At 41.9% G+C, this 16,748-nt stretch overlaps 1 protein-coding gene across 5 annotated transcripts in view; it reads left to right on the top strand.

Annotated features, from left to right (window-relative positions):
- sulf2b (sulfatase 2b) overlaps positions 1 to 16,748 on the top strand; it is a 108,099-nt gene that overhangs the window by 62,368 nt on the left and 28,983 nt on the right. For 4 of the 5 annotated variants that reach the window (XM_079239158.1, XM_079239157.1, XM_079239161.1 and 1 more), the window contains 4 exons: positions 11,329 to 11,555; positions 13,719 to 13,839; positions 15,213 to 15,331; positions 15,468 to 15,619. In XM_079239158.1, the coding sequence (XP_079095284.1) occupies positions 11,396 to 11,555; positions 13,719 to 13,839; positions 15,213 to 15,331; positions 15,468 to 15,619 (552 nt within the window). In that variant the 5' untranslated portion in view covers positions 11,329 to 11,395. The remainder of the gene's footprint in view (positions 1 to 11,328; positions 11,556 to 13,718; positions 13,840 to 15,212; positions 15,332 to 15,467; positions 15,620 to 16,748) is intronic. The other variant, XM_079239159.1, reaches the window with a different exon arrangement.

Below are 16,748 nucleotides of genomic sequence, written 5' to 3' on the forward strand. Positions count from 1 at the left end.
CAGGCTAATTTATTTTCATTTCTGAGACCAGAAGGGCTGGGATTGATCGAGTTATTGTCACAAATGGCTTTATTTACTTCAGACAGACCCTCTCCGTAGGCTGTCAGATCAGCCTGCGGGCAAAACGAGTGGATTGAGACTCTTCCGCATTAAGCCCCGCCTCCCGCCACGGCACTACATCGGGAGCGCGCACCGCACCTGCTTTCGCTGTCATTGTAACGTCTCATAAACAGAAGGATTAGGCTCATATGAACTCAATAAAAAAACAAAATACAATGTCAACACATAGCATACAGCCCTACATGTTGGAACCTGAATCAGACCCTGAAAACGAAGTGGAAAACAGCAACCCACAGCAACGAATGCAGCAGGATGTCTCTCTTTGGTAAACTCACCAGCCATCGTTGGAAATAACTTTATCCCACGTTTTCCACCCGCCTGATGTATTTGTACATGCCCTTGTTAACCAGTAGAAGGTAACCAATCACCGAACCTTATCCCCCGGGACGTCACAAGGATTTCCAAGTAGAAAAAAACTCTCTAAAACGACGCCTTTTTCGTCGCCATGGAAACCGAACGGAGAGCGTGCTGGAACTCAAACCCAAACTCAAACATGCGTTTAGGTGATAAAAAACAGTGCCGTTCACATGTCTGATGAGGATTCAACACTGTAACACTGTAGAAAGCTCAGAAAACTCCAAATACCAGAATAACACTCCTTTAATAACAAAAACATGATCCAGACAAGCCGCAGCATGGACATTTTCCTTACGCATGCTAAAGAAGTCCATTTTCCAATGAAATCATTTCTCCACTGCAAGCAAGCAAACGTCGTCCATCAAGGCTTTTCTTGTGCTGGTAAAACCCCCCCCCCCAATGCATGCCGGTCCCTATCCCTGACACAATTTTTATTCATTTAGTCTCTAAATGGCTCATACCTAAATAAGAAATAACCAAAAAAAGAAAAACAAATCTTAAAAATAACTGAATTTTCCAACAAAGTTTGATTGTTACTATCAAGAGATAAAAAGCTCCTGTAGCATCGAGTTTGTTTCTCCACCGGGCTTTGTCTGCTAAATAAAGCACCTGTGAATCAGCCGATCTCTGTACGAGTAAAAGAAAAACTTGAACATCGGCCCGACATATTGGCCGGTAGATGTATGGTTGCTCCTTAGTCCTGAGGAAGTCTGTGTTGGTGACGTGCAGCACTGATGAAATCCCGACTGTAAAACCAATCAGAGCTGGCATCAATGGAAAACCCTGGTTGACTGCAGAGGTTCAGCCGCTTGGAGAAAACACAACTTAGCCTTCAAGCAGGTTTCTGAGACCATTAGCTGTGGTGAAGATAGATTACAGGTCCGTAGAGAAGCATGTGAGGCGGGTACCATGACAACAAAGGCTATCCCATCTTATCTTGAGATTTTCCAGTATGTTGCTGAGCTGCTTTGACCAACGTTTGGATGTCAGAGGCAGGTGGTGTGGACTAAGCCATGTTCGGATACTGTCAAGTGACCCAAACTGTTCAAAATGTTAGATTTTCTTTAAAATGATGAGTAATCCTATAAGAATGTCTCTTCAGATGATAAAGTTGATATTTGAGGGTAAACAGAGGAACTGAAGAGGAAGTGACACCAAAGTTCGCTGAAACGTGTGAATTTTGTCACTTAACTCTTTTTTTTCTGCATATCAGGCCAGAGAATCAATGCCATTGGGTACAATTACATGATGTTTCTTAATTTGGAATTAATACATTCCAAGATTCCCAGTATTCTACTGCGAGTTTACATGGAAATGATAATTCTGAATAGAAGTTTACATTGAAACACATCTTACTGAAATTCTGCTTTAGATCCGCTTGTTGGAAAGAGTTCTGATTGGACAGGACTTACCGTCACATAGAAAACTACATAATAAGTACCAGTTTTGCCGTTATTTTGATTATAATTTTGAAGCAGCAGCTCGGCACGAGCATACTACAGTTTTTTTCTGCAGCTGAGAAGCAAGATAGACTACCGAACAGGGGAGGTAAAACGACGTGCGGAATATGTGTGTCATTGGGACGGGACAAGGTACGGAGCGTTCGCAAAACAATTGGGATTAACTTAAAGTGGAATAAAGGTTTACATGGCAGGAATTAATTAGTTTGGATTTAAAATGCCAATAAACCAGACACTTACTTTAAGTTTAATTCCAAATAGACTTTTGCATTCAGGTGTTTACATGGTCATTTTTCACCCGTTTAAAGCAGATTTAACTTTTATTTGGAATTAAAGAGGAGTTAAATCTCCCATGTAAACATGGCCAATGTCGTTAAAAAGCATTGTATTCAGGATTCTTTTTTATTTTCACATTATTTGTTCGCCACATAGCCTAACGTTTTGGGATGTTTGCAACATCAGATTGTTAATGTTTAAAACTCTGCTAGAGCTTTAGCACCCCCGAGCGCTGTCTGTAGTTTCTCAGGAACCGCAGTGTGTAACTGGATGGGTTAAACTGTGATGGTTACCTTCCCCTTTACTGCGATGGACTGGCGAGCTGTCCAGGGTACCCTGCCTCTCTCCTGATGGCTGCTGGGATAGACTCCAGCTTCCCTGCCACCCTTAATCGGATTAAGCAGTTCAGATAATGAATGAATGAATGAATGAAGTTACCCTTTAAGTGATGTACAGAAGTTTTCCAGGAATTTATATCCTGTCCAGGAGGTTTGCAGTCCAGCCACAGAAACTATTCAGACTTAATTTGGTAAAACCACACTGAGTGGTTCATAAAAACACCATTATTTATCACATAAAAATGTCATCATAAAAATTATTACTATTACTACTATGTTGCTGAGAGACTTCTTCTTCAACCTGGAAATTATGATGAAGACTTCTGTCAACCTTTCCACCAATCAGAAAGCTTAATTTGACGGTAAAGTCCAATCAGGACCAGACAATGCTCCTCTGTGACTGGAATAAAGCCAAGAAGATGTCTTTGATGCACAGTGGTGCCAAAAAGCCCCTGAGTTGCATTTGTGAGGATAGTAGGTAAATAATGGCATAAATAACTGTAAACCACAAAAAACATCTGGTGGAAAAAGTGTGAATATGTTAAAAGTTTCTGTTGTTTGTTTCAGAGCCAATATTTTTTTCCTCAAATCCAAGATGTGAGAGATGAGAAAATGTTGATCTAAGTGTTATTTCTCGAAAGTTCTGTTAGTGATAAGTCATGTTTTGTAGGTCTGGTTGGTCTTCGTTGGGTTATGTGTATGATTATGTTCATTTTGTATCCTAAAAATCTGACAGTTGAAGTTGTCCTGAAAAATAACGTCTGCATGTTGACTGGGATTAAAAGGCTTAAGCTTCTACATGCAGTGGTTACATAAAAAAATGAAAAATAATAGAGAAAATGAAACACACACACACACACACACACACACACACACACACACAAATGGACCAAAAATAGCAAAGAAAAGGTTTGGAGTTTTAGGGGTAAATCCACAGGAGTCGGTCGACCCTATGAGCCTCAACAGCTTCGGCTTTTGGCAGAAAACGTTCCACAAGGTTTAGGAATGTTTTGGGCGTTTTTGATCATTTTTCCAGAGGTGCATTTGTGACATCAGGCATTGAAGTGAACTGGGCAATATGGCCAAAATCTCATATCCCAATATAGCTGATTTTATATCCCAATAACAATGTGTATAACGATAGAAATTTATTTGTATAATGTTGTGTCAGTCATCAGTTATGTGTCAGATGTGCTTGGCAACGGCAGCAGTGACCTCCTTCCATCTAAACGTGGCATAAACGATAGAGCCTGATATGAAACGAAAGACATTTTATGTCGTCCAAAGGATTTATATCGTCATATCGCCCAGCCTTAGATGTGACAGAAAAGTCTAGCTCAAGTTTCTGCACAAATTCTTGCCAAAGTTGATGTTTTGCAAACATCTCAAACAGACGAAATAAAATTTTTAATAATTTGCCTGAAAGCTGGAACTGGGATGATGTTAGCCTAGCCTAGCTTAGCTCAGCTCAGCTTAGTGTAGAGTAAAGACAGGAAATGCAAAGTGTTGCTTTGCCAGAAGAAAAACGCTTTTAAAAAAACCTTTCGATTGGTCTAATTTATTGAGACTAAGTCATCATCAACTCCTTGCAAAACCTGTGACAGCAGGGTTTTTCAGTTCTGCACTGAAGTTTCATGAATGGATTGAATGATTTAAAAAAAAAAAAGGAAAAAAAATTCAAACGTCCAAAGAAAAGCTGAAAGATCTTCAGAAAGCTGGAGAAGTATAGTTTAAGACCAGACTCTGGCTGCTGGGAAGTGAAATCTGAGCATCTGAAGGTGAATCAGGCCTGCGCATGAAAGAAATGGGAGTTTGTTTGTTCTCAGAGAAAGGATGTGTCTATTTAAAGCTCAGCTTTCATCGTAAAGCTCAGTGATCTTCACTGTTAAACAGAAGCAAACAGCTGTAAGTCTATATACACCTGTTACCATGGAAACCGCAGCAGCATTCAGGCTACTTTCCAACATGAAAGCAGTGAGCCGACCTGTGACCTTTCACCTCTCCAGTATTTAGTCACCCCCCGCTGCTGTCTCTGATGAATATGGATGAACAGTCGGAGCTGCATTATTGCCGAAGCTCTTTATTGACATTCACCACATTTCATTTTGAGTCACTTGGCAGCCAGCTGCATCATCTGCACCCCCCCTCATGAATATTAATGAGCAGATAGATGTGATCAAGTCGAGGACGAGAGCCAGAAAGGGCACATCATGATGACAGATGACAGAATTTATGATTCCTGGGGCGTTTGCGGTCGCGGGCCGCTGCTCGTGGGAGCACGACTGCACGTGCGCAGCCTAATATACCATTATAATGTAGTGCATACATCCAGATAACAATCTGACAGCAAAATATTTCAGCCATATGTGGCAGTTTAACGGGAGTCCGTGTTCATTAATGCGCAGCCCAACCCATCCTCTGGTTCCAGTCTGTCCAGCAGATGTGGAACCTGCTGAAGGATCCTCCTCCCATTCAGACTCCACAGAATTATTCTAATGATATTCAGACTTTCAGAGCGTTTCTTTTAAACCACTGAGCCCCTTCACAGCAAACAGCCAGACACCAGATCTAAATATAACTGTGCTGCAGGACGGGGTAACTCGTTACTACAGCTTGCTTTCCGTTTGGGAAAATGTGAAAAATAAAGCTAATTGTGTTGTTTGACATCTGGAGGTGCAGATTCTGCGTTTAGTGTCATTAAACATGCAGAGGACAACAGAGAAGGACGACTTTGTTCCTCCATGCAGATGACGGGAGATGTTAAAGTCATGCAGCGGCCTTTCGATGCTTCCTGCAGCATGAGGAGCCGTGCGGTTTCCTCTCAGCTCTTCACCACACAGGACGTAGCCGTCGGGTTTATTAACGCTGCGGCTCCATCGTAACTTCCTCATGAGCCTGTTCTGTTTGCTTTTCAGCAGGCTTCTCGTCTACAGAACTGCAGTTCTGATTATGGGCTATTTTTATGTTTGGTGAAATCACTCAGCTGCAAGCTGGAGCTGCTGTAAACGTCCTGTTCAGTCTGTCTGTGTTTATGGTTCTCAGTATACCAGCAGTGAAGGTTAGATATGGTGAAATATTTGGGTTGATCAACGTTTCGCATGTTAAAACAAATCTTCTACCTGAATAAAGTGTCCCTTCCGCTTCCCGTACGGCTTGACGTTTGGAAAAACAAGTGCTGCAGGTTTGGATTGAATTTTTTTAAACTTTTTTCACTCTGACAAAGAGGAAAAAGGTGTTTTTAATGTGATTAAAGTTTCATGTGATGGAAGTTGAGTTACTCTTGGCCTGTTATGTAGAGTTATAGCTTCTTTATACTGAAGCACAATTCTAAAGACGCTGTCAGAATGTAGATAACAACAGACTGCAACGATGTCCAGATACAGACGGTTAGAAAAGGAGACGATGCACATTGCGAAACTGTCAGGATGTGTGTTTTGTATCTTTAGTTCTGGTTTCCTGTTTGTAGTCTTCCCTGTTTGGTTCACTTGTGTCTTGTTTCCTGTGTAGCCTTCATTCCTGTTAGTTAGATTCACCTGGTCTCATTAGTTTCATCCATTTAACCCGTGTCTTGTTCTGTTTCTATTTATACCGCTTGGTTTCTGTTCCCCATCGCAGCTCCGTTGTGTGTGCACGTGTTTACTTCTGTTAGCTTCCTGCGTTCGCGCCGCTTCAGATCATGGAATTAAATGTCTAGAGCTCGGGTGTCAAACTCCAGTCCACCAGGCCCAGTACCCTGCAGGTTTTTGTTGTTTCCCCTCTATCAAACACACCTGATTCAAACCAAATGGATCCAGATGCCTCTGGACAGCCTGTGTATTCATTTTGGTCAAGTCTGTTGGAGCATGGAGACAACAAAAGCCTGTAGGATACCAGCCCTTGAGGCCTGGAGTTTGACACATGTGGTCTAGAGTCTGCTTTGTCTGGCCTCCATTCCTGCATTTGGGTCCACACCTCCACTGCCGTTAACTTCACAATCAGCTCATATTTTCCATGAAATGATAAAATGTCTGTTTTAACATCTGATATGTTGTTTTTCTTCTACTGGAAATAAAATGTGAGTCGATGAAGCTTATAATTAATTGTATTCTTGTTTTATTTGACCCAACTCTTTTGGAGCTGGGGTTGAACTTCCCACAATCAGTCAACACTGGAACGATGAGATTCAAGGTTTTTAAATTATTCATCAGATTTAAAGTGTTCTTAAGTCATACTTCCTGTAACAGAGTTAGTGTTGTTGCTCTCTTGCACCGAGATGAGAGTGTAATATTTCACTTCTCTCAGAAGACGGTGCAAATAAAACAAACTATCAGGACCAGATAGCAGCAGCTTTATTTTCCAGCTCCATGAATCTCAGATGTCGAAGACCAGCTGGGTTTTCAGCCTTTCACTTCCAGCCGGTGGACTGAGCTCTTAAAGCATATCGGGACAGATGTCACCGTGTAATTAACGTCCAAACTAAATGCTCCAGAGTCTGTTAACTGTTTGATGACCTGGGCAGCTTTATTTTACTGCTGCTGATTCGGAGGTTTGATGCTAATGTGTGTCATTAATCAGCTATAGGAAATTGCTCCCCTGTCAATATGGCAGCCAGAATGAGCCTGTTAGGATCTAATAGTCTGGTGTGATGGCAGAGACAAGCCGCTGTAACCAGAACATTACCCCCCCTCAGGCTTCCTTACGCCATCAGGCACTGAATATTCATTCATTTCCTCTTATTTGCTTCCTTTATTTTATTTCTGGTGGCTAATTTGGGAGTGGAAACGATGACAGAGCAAGAGGAGAGGCCTCTCCCGTTGAAGCCTGTCACCAGAATATGGAATATAGTTCCTTCTAATTGCACATATACATGTTTATCATGGCTTGTATGTGTAGTTTCTGTTTGTTTGAAGCGTTGTTTGTGTTCAGGAACCAATCCAAGATGTTCACAAGCTGCCATATGTGGGTAACCAGCAGGGGGCAGTGTAGAGACCAGTAATACTAGATGGCTGGTCATAGGGTAAAGATGATGTGATGACGGGACAAACCACCGTTTTCAGGGGAATTAAATCTGACGTTTACAGCAGTGGGACAGTGGCTGTTGTCATGGCAGCACGATGAGAGAACAGAGGATGTGGAACACCTGAGAATTCATGTAGAAAAGGTTCTTGGTTTCAGGATCTGGACGACATCCTCCTGTACAGATGAGAACATCACTTTCTTCCATCAGACATCTGTCTTTTTTTTTATCTGATTTATAAAAGGAAATTAATACAAACAGAAGAAATAAAAGACTTGGATGTTATCATCCATCTGCTTGTAGAAATGGTTGCATGAACATATGATGATCATAAGTTAATAAACAAAATACATAATAAATTCATTACAGGTGTGGAAATTTCCACCAAAAACAGGTAAATGCGTCATCTGAAGGCCCGTGTATGTTCCTTTACGTATGTGAATGAGGATGTCTGTTTCAGAAGTTCATTTCTGCGTTTTGACAACAGTTGGTAGCGGTGATGCACCACTATCAAGTTGTTTACAAATCCCAAAAAAACCAGAAGAAGGTAAAAATAAAAAAAAATGAAACCACAAAATGTCCTGCTGTTCTCCTGAACTTCTTTTTCTTCTTCTGTTTTCTGCTTTTTATTTGGGGGCTCTGCATCGTCTTCTTCTCGTTTCTCTTCTTTCTTCTCTGGTTTGTTCCTTTTGCTGGTTGTTTGTCAGTTTTATAGATTTCAGGTGGAAACGCTCGCTGGTTTGTTTTCAAGCTGCGCTGCTTGAAAACAAACCACGTTACGTACGAAACAGACGGAGGAGACGGTCTGTCTGCATCCAGCATGAATGGGCCTTGAGACTGAAACACGTAGAAATGCATCTTAACCTGAACTTCACTTATTGTTCAGCCGATTTTAAGAAGCTAAGGTATTAATTAGTGAGTTTGCATCGTAACGACTCATCATTACGATGTGGGCTAACTGCAGTTTGGATGCTTGTGTTTTTAGACATGATTTTAACAAAGTTGTGTGAAATCTGGAAGAAAGTAAACAGCAACTGGCATGGTGGGCAAATTGCATGTGCATTTGCAACTGTTTATAAATTTACCACCTCCGTCTGGTGCGCCCCCTAGTGGGATCTTCTGGTCACAAGCGTAGTGCGAAAGCAAGCTTGACTTCAACTACACGATGTAGCTGACTGGCTATGCGCAGTACTCCCTCACTGGATGGTGAAACGTGATTAAACCGTTCATAACCCTTCATTGCAGTGATGGATGAAAACATGCCATCAGTTTTTCTTTTAAAATTCTTCTTTTTTTTCCTCTAAATTTGTTGGAACTCCAGATAATGGGATAAAGCTGTAACTTTTGTTTATGGGAGTGAGAGATATGAGAGCAGAGTGGGCTTTACTGGAATTTGCTGTTTTTCTTCTGAATTTGCCGTACGAAACCAACTCTAGCACCTCTGACCTCACAGTTAATTCAGTTCTCTTGTATAGTACAAAAGGTTGGCTCTTTGAGCACATGCTGAACTCCTGGCCATATTGGTGCTGAAAATAACTCAACCTCTGGTCACCAATTTGCTTCTTTCAGAGGAAACTGTGACCCAGACAGAGATGGAGAAATAATCCTGCAGGTTGACGTTCAAGTTGGTTTTTAGGTCACTTTCATAATAGAACTGAATGATGTAACATAAATACAGATTAGTGGCAACGGTGGGTCATCGGTGGACAGAACACGTGTTGGAGTGAAGGCAGCCAACAGCTGGGACACTCTGCTTTGTCTTGTTCCATCCAGAAGCTGAAAACAATGAAGTGGTGATGGTTTTAGTAAGTTCACTAAAAACAGCTTAACATGTTTTAATCTAGCGTTGTTTCTGAAAGCAGCGTTTTTCCAGAGGTTTAAGGTTTGGTAGGCGGAAACATGAATAATGAGATCAAAAGGAGCAGAACCACAAATCATGCGGGCAGTGTTGTGCAGTATAGCTCGCTTTTAACCTATGAAAGGAACAAAGAAGAAGAAGCCTTGATGTATTTAATGGCTGCACAGACCATAAAACATGGAGGGAGAAAAGGCATTGTCATAATTTCCTCTACTATCACCTTGTGTTTTACAGACCCTTTAATTAATTTATGCATATGGCCCTTACATATGTACATAACTGTAATTAAGACTTGTTTTTCCAACTTTCTGTCTCCCTTTGAAAAATCCCATTGGCTTTCTATGGGTGTTGGAAATTTATATTGTAGTTTTGCTTTAATGCTGACAGCGTTAGGCGACCCTCCCTCTGGGCTCATGACTCTGCTTCCTTAGCGCTGTTTATAAAACTACACTTATTATTATTAACAGGATTGTACTTGGGCAGTATTTTTACAGTATTTTGGGGGGTTCTGGACCTCTTTTCACTTTTTATTTCAAATACGCCACATTACTTTTGCTACGGGTTGGCAGCTAGCTAAACATCATCTTGTCCTGAGTGAAGACTGTTAAAAAACTGATTGACAAGAAAGATGTATTGCAACATATCTTTTCATGGGTAACATCATGGCTAATATCTTTAGTTCATTCCAAGCATTGGGCACACTCCCATGCTAATATGACACCAGCACCAATGACTCGGACCGATGTATCCATAGCGATGCCCAACTACAGGAATGACAACATGTCTAACACTCAAAGTGCACCTCTTAGAAACCAGCCAGAAATTTAGCCTGCGTCGGTGTAAACAGGATGTGAAGGTGTCACCCCCCCCTCCCCTCCACTCTCTCTCTCTCTCTCTCTCTCTCTCTCTCTCTCTCCAGGTTGTGTGTAATCTCCAGTTGATTGACAGCTGGGGTCACTGGACCACTTTAATATGAGAGCTTCATCACAATCACACTCCTCTCGCTCTGTGTGTTCAGAAGGAGCCTGCTCAGTTTTGATTAGAGACTCATTTGCATTATACACCCTGCTATGAGCTCACACACACATGCACACACTCCTGCTGCGCTGTGTCAGTGTGACTGATAGGATTGTGGTGTTATTAGCAGAGAAACAAAAGGCTGTAGCTAATTACAGCGCTGTGTGTATGTGTGTGTGTGTGTGTTGGATATTTCAGCTTTTTGTCACATTTTTCTGTAATTATTAGTAATGGAATCTTGAAATTGTTTGTTTTTAATATTTCTATTGTCTCTGTAGCACATGATGATGATGCTGATGAATGTGTCTTCATCACAGTAAACACAATGCTGTGATGATCAAAGTATCAAGTTTGCTCCGATTTCTGATATTTGTGCTGTCTAAATAATCTTCCGTTGATACTGAACTCCCGATTACCCGTTTTACCTAAAAACAGAATAATGGGAACATTCAAGCAGAAAATAACAAGTTATTCAGTTTCCCTGCATAGTTTATGTTTATTAGCTCATAAAGTTTGTTCTCTTAATGCCAAACATATAGTGGACCATAGACCAACTTCATGAAGCTTTCATTCATGCATGTCTGTAAAACATAAAATGAACAGACAAATAATCACATTATCTTATCTCAATCAAACCTGAAACAGCTGTGATTAGCCCAGAAAGGTAGCATGCTAACACTAATTCACACTGAAATCAATACGTAGCACACCTAACTTGGTGAAAACATATGCAAGCAAGACGACTGAAACTCTGTTAAACATCAGACATTTAGGGGGGATTCACATTCAATAAAAAAACCATAACAGAGTCCACTTTTAAATAAATATGGCTTTCATTGCTTAGGATCCGTTTCACTGGTTTGATCCCCATCATAAACTGGTGTCCATCATCTGTTTGTCTTCCAGAAGTTGAGTCTTCTCAGGAGAAGCAGCTGATCGGTCGACTGTTTGGAGAGGCAGAGGGTCAAAGGTCATGGCAGGCCGACTCCTCATTTTCCTGTTGGTGTCGGTGACACTAGGCCATGCCCAGTTCCCGTCCGGACAGCGACTGAAGCCCCGCCTCCAGAGAGACAGACGTAACATCCGGCCGAACATCATCCTAATCCTGACGGACGACCAGGACCTAGAGCTGGGTGACTGAAACACAGATATTAGTTTAAATGTTGCAAAGTCTGTTTCCATAACTACAGCTACTGCTCAACAAGGCCGTTTCACTGTTTCTACTGTTTTCACTGTTTTTACTGTCGCTGCACTGAAGAGAGGGGACTGAAATATGGCCTTTTATGACATAAAATTGCTGATCCATCTCACATCCATCTTATTAGTTTTCCCCAGCTCACTAGCTGCCAGCTATAGCAGGGATGTCTGTGCTGCCGGCATTTTGGAGCATTTTTGCTCATCTTTCAGGACTGCGAAATGTTGTAGATGTTTGGGGCCAATATTGCTGGGTGTGTGCTTCAGGCATAAACTGTTGTCGGCTTCTTGGCAGCGTCACATGTATTGTCTCTCCTGGAAAATACAAAAATGGGTAAAGAGATGGAACTGATAGGGGGCTGTAAGCATGGAGGTGGGTTATTGACATGTAGCGAACTTTGACTTGCCTGTAGCTACGAGCTATCCAAACTAACCCGGAGATAACAAGAGCTAATCAGCTAACTTAGGTAAGCGGGCTAAAGCTAAATTCCACTGTTAACCAGCTAAAGAATGCAGTTATTCTACAGTTAAACCTTCTTGTCGCAGGAAAAGAAGTACCTGTCAATCAAAAGGACACGCCCCTAAAAATGCCAAATTTCAAGATTAAATTACTTTAAAACGGGCGAGTTAGAAAAAAATTCACTATCCCCATAATTGTCATGAAGGTAAACCTGACCTATTAAACCTAAAATGGATTTTTTTGTACCAGGCTATAATGTTGGTCTTTTTAACATGGGAGTCTATGGGAATTTGCTCCGTTTTGCTGCCAGCCCCTAGTGGATGAAGGGGGAACTGCAGTTGTATGCACTTGTTTTTTATCTGTTTTGGAGCCGCTAGTGGATGACAGGGGGACAGGCTTCCATTTTAAAATTTGATGTGTGTCTTCGGTGTGTTTATTTGGAGCGCATTCACAATGTGTTGGGTCTGCTCTTGTTGCATGTTTGCAGAGCACTTTTTGATGATGTTTTGATAAGCGTACCTTATCAAATCAACTTTCCGTATACAGAAAGCAGCCAGCAAGTTAACAGAAAGCAATTGGTCAACCAGCTCATTGTAGACCAGCTTACTTGTCAAAATTGCTAAGCAAGAACACAAGACAAGCTTTTTCCAGTTTAAGCTAATGGTTTAGATTGCTAGGACAGCCTGGTGGATGTCCTAGCAATCTCTCCAATGAAGACAACGCAGGCTGGGCTCATGGTCATGGTTTTGCACAGAGTAACAATGCCAAAAAAACATCAACATGTACTTCCAGAAGCAGAAACTATGCAAGCTGTACTTTGTTTCAGTATATTTGTTAGTGTGTATTTGCTTTTTGATGGAAGCATCTTTGTGTATGCCTTCAGAAATGAATGCAGTGTGTTCACAAGCTGCAGTGTAAAGTAACCAGTAGGGGCATTGTAGAGACCAGTTTAACCAGATGTAAGGTCACAGGGTCCACAGCAAGGATGGGCAACTCCGTTCCTCAAGAGGAGTTTCCCTGCTTCAACACACCCAAAACACATCAGACCTAATTAGCAGACTTGTGCAGAGCTTTCCATCAAACTCTGTTAGCTGTAAGGCTGCTAACTACCCGCTAATTTGAGTCAGATGAGTTAAAGGACTACCATGTAAAACATTGAGAACAGTGGGTTGAAAACACTGTACCTACACAAACGTGAAGTTCAAAGGCCATTTCAGCCGTCATCCAAACTACTTTCCTCCATTCACACACCAAATAGGTCTAGATTTCCAGGATTTTCCATGTCTTTATCTGCTTGGCTGCTTAGACGCTGGTTTGAAGCAGCAGATAGTTTTGGATATATTTGCTGGATTGATGGCAGTTTTTGCAATTCAATGATTAAAAGATCACCTTCGTGAAGGTATCTAGAGCTGAACTCACATCTAAATGGTAGAAATCCTCAAATGTCTCACATCTTCCTGAACGACCACAGTTATTTTACTTTATTTGAGCATCATTTTGTTCATCAGATGTACTTTGTCTTTTATTTACTTTGTAAATATATAAAGTTTAGGAAGTCAAGTTGCTGGACCGGAAAACACCAGTTAATCATTATTGTTGAGGTTATTATACTCTAACTGGGTGTCTCTCTCTCGCTCTATAGGTTCCATGCAGGCGATGAACAAGACCCGCCGCATCATGGAGGAGGGCGGGACGTTTTTCTCCAACGCCTTTGTGACCACACCCATGTGCTGTCCGTCACGCTCGAGCATGCTCACGGGAAAGTAAGTCCATTTCTTTCATAGCACGTATCAGAAAGATGGACGGAGTTTCCGGCGGTTAAAATTGAAGCCTATGCGAAAGTGCATAAAACTGCAGTTCCCCCTTCATCCACTAGGGGCTGCAAAACAGAGTAAATCCCCATAGACTCCCATGTTAAAAAGACCAACTTCACAGCAGAAATAAACATGTTTACAGGAGAAATAAACATGTTTATAGCCTGGTACAAAAATCCATTTTCTGTTTAATAGGTCAGGTTTACCTTCATGACGACTGTGGGGGGAGTGAATTTTTTTCTAACTCCCCTGTTTGAAAGTAATTTAATCTCAAAATTCAGCATATTTAGGGGCGTGTCCTTTTGATTGACAGGTGCTCGTTCTCCTGCTTAAAGTAAGAAGAACGTAGAACCGCGGTTTTTAGCCATTTAACAACGTGACTTAGCTTTAGCCTTCTTACTTTTGTTAGCTGGTTAGCTACTGTTATCTCCAGGTTAGCTCGGTTAGCTCTCAGCTACAGGCAACTCTGTTCGCTCGATGTCAATCATCCGCCATGACGCTCACAGCCCCCCTCTCAGCTCTACCTCTTTGCCCATATTTGTATTTTCCGGGTGAGACGACACGCATGCCCCTGCTAAGATGGTAAATGGTGGAGATGTTAGGAACCGCCCACCGAGCTTCAACTTAGCTCTTCAGAAACCCATGGGTGACGTCACGGAGGCTCCGCCCATCTTTTATATACAGTCTATGGTTTTTACCTGCAGACTTGCTTGGAAGCAGCGGATGAAACATAATCAAGAGTTTGCAGAGCTTAACTTCAGCAGAGTAGTGGGAAGTTTACGTGCCATATTACATGTAGTTTCGTCTCACGGCCTCAGGTGATGCTGATTTGTTAGATTTGCCTCTGAAAACTGGGAATGATGACCAAGAGAAAACCAAAAAAGCGCACGAGTGATTCATCATAAACAAAAGATCACTGTCACTACCACGTTGCTAAGACAAGGAAACTATGATGAAGCCACTTCCTGTCAAGCTTTTCACCAATCTGAGAGCTTAAATTGATGGTAAAGTCCACATAAGCAGCAGCTAAAGATCAACGTGAGCATATAGCTCTGGAAAGGAACAGTTATAATGTTCCTCCATGTCTGAATAAAGCACAGATAATGATGTTGTTGCACGGTGGCACCAAAGAGCAGCTGAGTTGGAGCGTTTTGTGAGGATGGTAGGTAAATAGTTGCATAATAAATGTGAAAGAAGAAAAAATGTAAACATGTAAATAGTTTCTGTTTGTTTCAGACGTGAGAGAAAGATGATCACCGCTGATCTGTGGTATTTCTACGAAGTAGTAAATATGAGCCTTCATGTTTCATTCTGTCTCTCAGGTACGTGCACAACCACAACACCTACACCAACAATGAGAACTGCTCCTCGTTGTCATGGCAACGACAGCACGAGCCCCAGACCTTTGGCGTCTACCTCAACGGCACGGGATACAGGACAGGTGAAGCCACGCACGCTCACTCACATACATACTCACACACTGAGGTTCCTGTCAGGCGTTCATCACCACTGAGCTGTGTGTGTGTGTGTGTGTGTGTGTGTGTGTGCACGCATGGTTTGGTGCGTCGTCTTCGCAGCCTTCTTTGGGAAGTACCTGAACGAGTACAACGGCTCGTACGTCCCCGCCGGCTGGAGGGAGTGGTTGGGTCTGGTGAAGAACAGTCGCTTCTACAACTACACTTTGAGCCGCAACGGCGTGCGGGAGAAACACGGAGCGCAGTATCCACAGGTGAGTTCACACACCTGCACGCCCGAGCACAGCTAGTTGGACTGTGTGGGGATGGATTACGCCATGCTCTCAGCGGGTTCCACTCTCAGCTCCGCTTTTAACTTATTGGAACCACTGACTGTGTATAAAAGATGGGCGGAGCCTCCGCGACGTTACCCGTAGGTTTCTAAGACCTGAATTAAAGCTCATTAGGCGGTTCCCACCTTCGCCATCTTGGCAGCATCACGTGTGTTGTCTCTTCCGGAGAAATACAAGAATGGCCAAGAGGTGGATCTGGGAGGGAAACGGTTGTCCACTGTGTGACTTTCTGGAAATTTTAATAAAAGAGAACTATAGTTGTAACTTGGAGGTCGTGATTGCGTTTATTTCGTTTTAATGCCTTCTTGTACGTTTCTTAACATCCTATAATTTTCTGTACACTTCGTCTTCATTTGCTTTCATTTTGCAGTATAATCACCAGTCAATCCGTGCGTTTACATAGGAGTTTTAGTTCCTGTTTAATTCCGAATAAAATTTAATTCCGCTTTAAACTGATGAAAAACAATCATGTAAACGTTTCATTCCTGATTCAAATTTCTATTTGGAATTAAACTTAATTCCGATGTAAATGTCTGGTTTATTCGCATTTTAATTCCGAACTATTTAATTCCTCTGTCATGTAAACCTTCATTATGCTCTAAGTTAATTAGAGCTAACCGGTCGTTCTGAGCATGCTCGTTACCTTGTCCTGTCCCGATGACGTCCGTTGTTTTACCTCCCGTGTTCGGTGGTCTGTCTTTCTTCTCCTTCTCAGTTGCTGTAAAAAGTGAAGTAGTATGCTGGTGTTGAGCTGCTACTTCACATTTATAATAAAAATAGCAGCAAAACTGGTACTTAATATGTAGTTTTTACACGTTACGACTGAAAAGACGAGAAGCAGGGAGCCAAGTTTGTTTATTTCCAGGATACGTCATACATCACGTCCCTCTGTCCAATCAGAACCCTTCCCAACCCACCGCTCTAAAGAGGAATTAAATGAGGACGTGTTTCATGTTAACGTTTATTCGGAATTATTATCTTCATGTAAACTCGTAGGAGAATACGTGAATTCCGAATTAAAAGACACCATGTAACCGATATACTTCCATTG

The sequence above is a fragment of the Telmatherina bonti genome (genome assembly GCF_933228915.1).
Source record: "Telmatherina bonti genome assembly, chromosome: 4".
Taxonomy (NCBI): Eukaryota; Metazoa; Chordata; class Actinopteri; order Atheriniformes; family Telmatherinidae; genus Telmatherina; species Telmatherina bonti.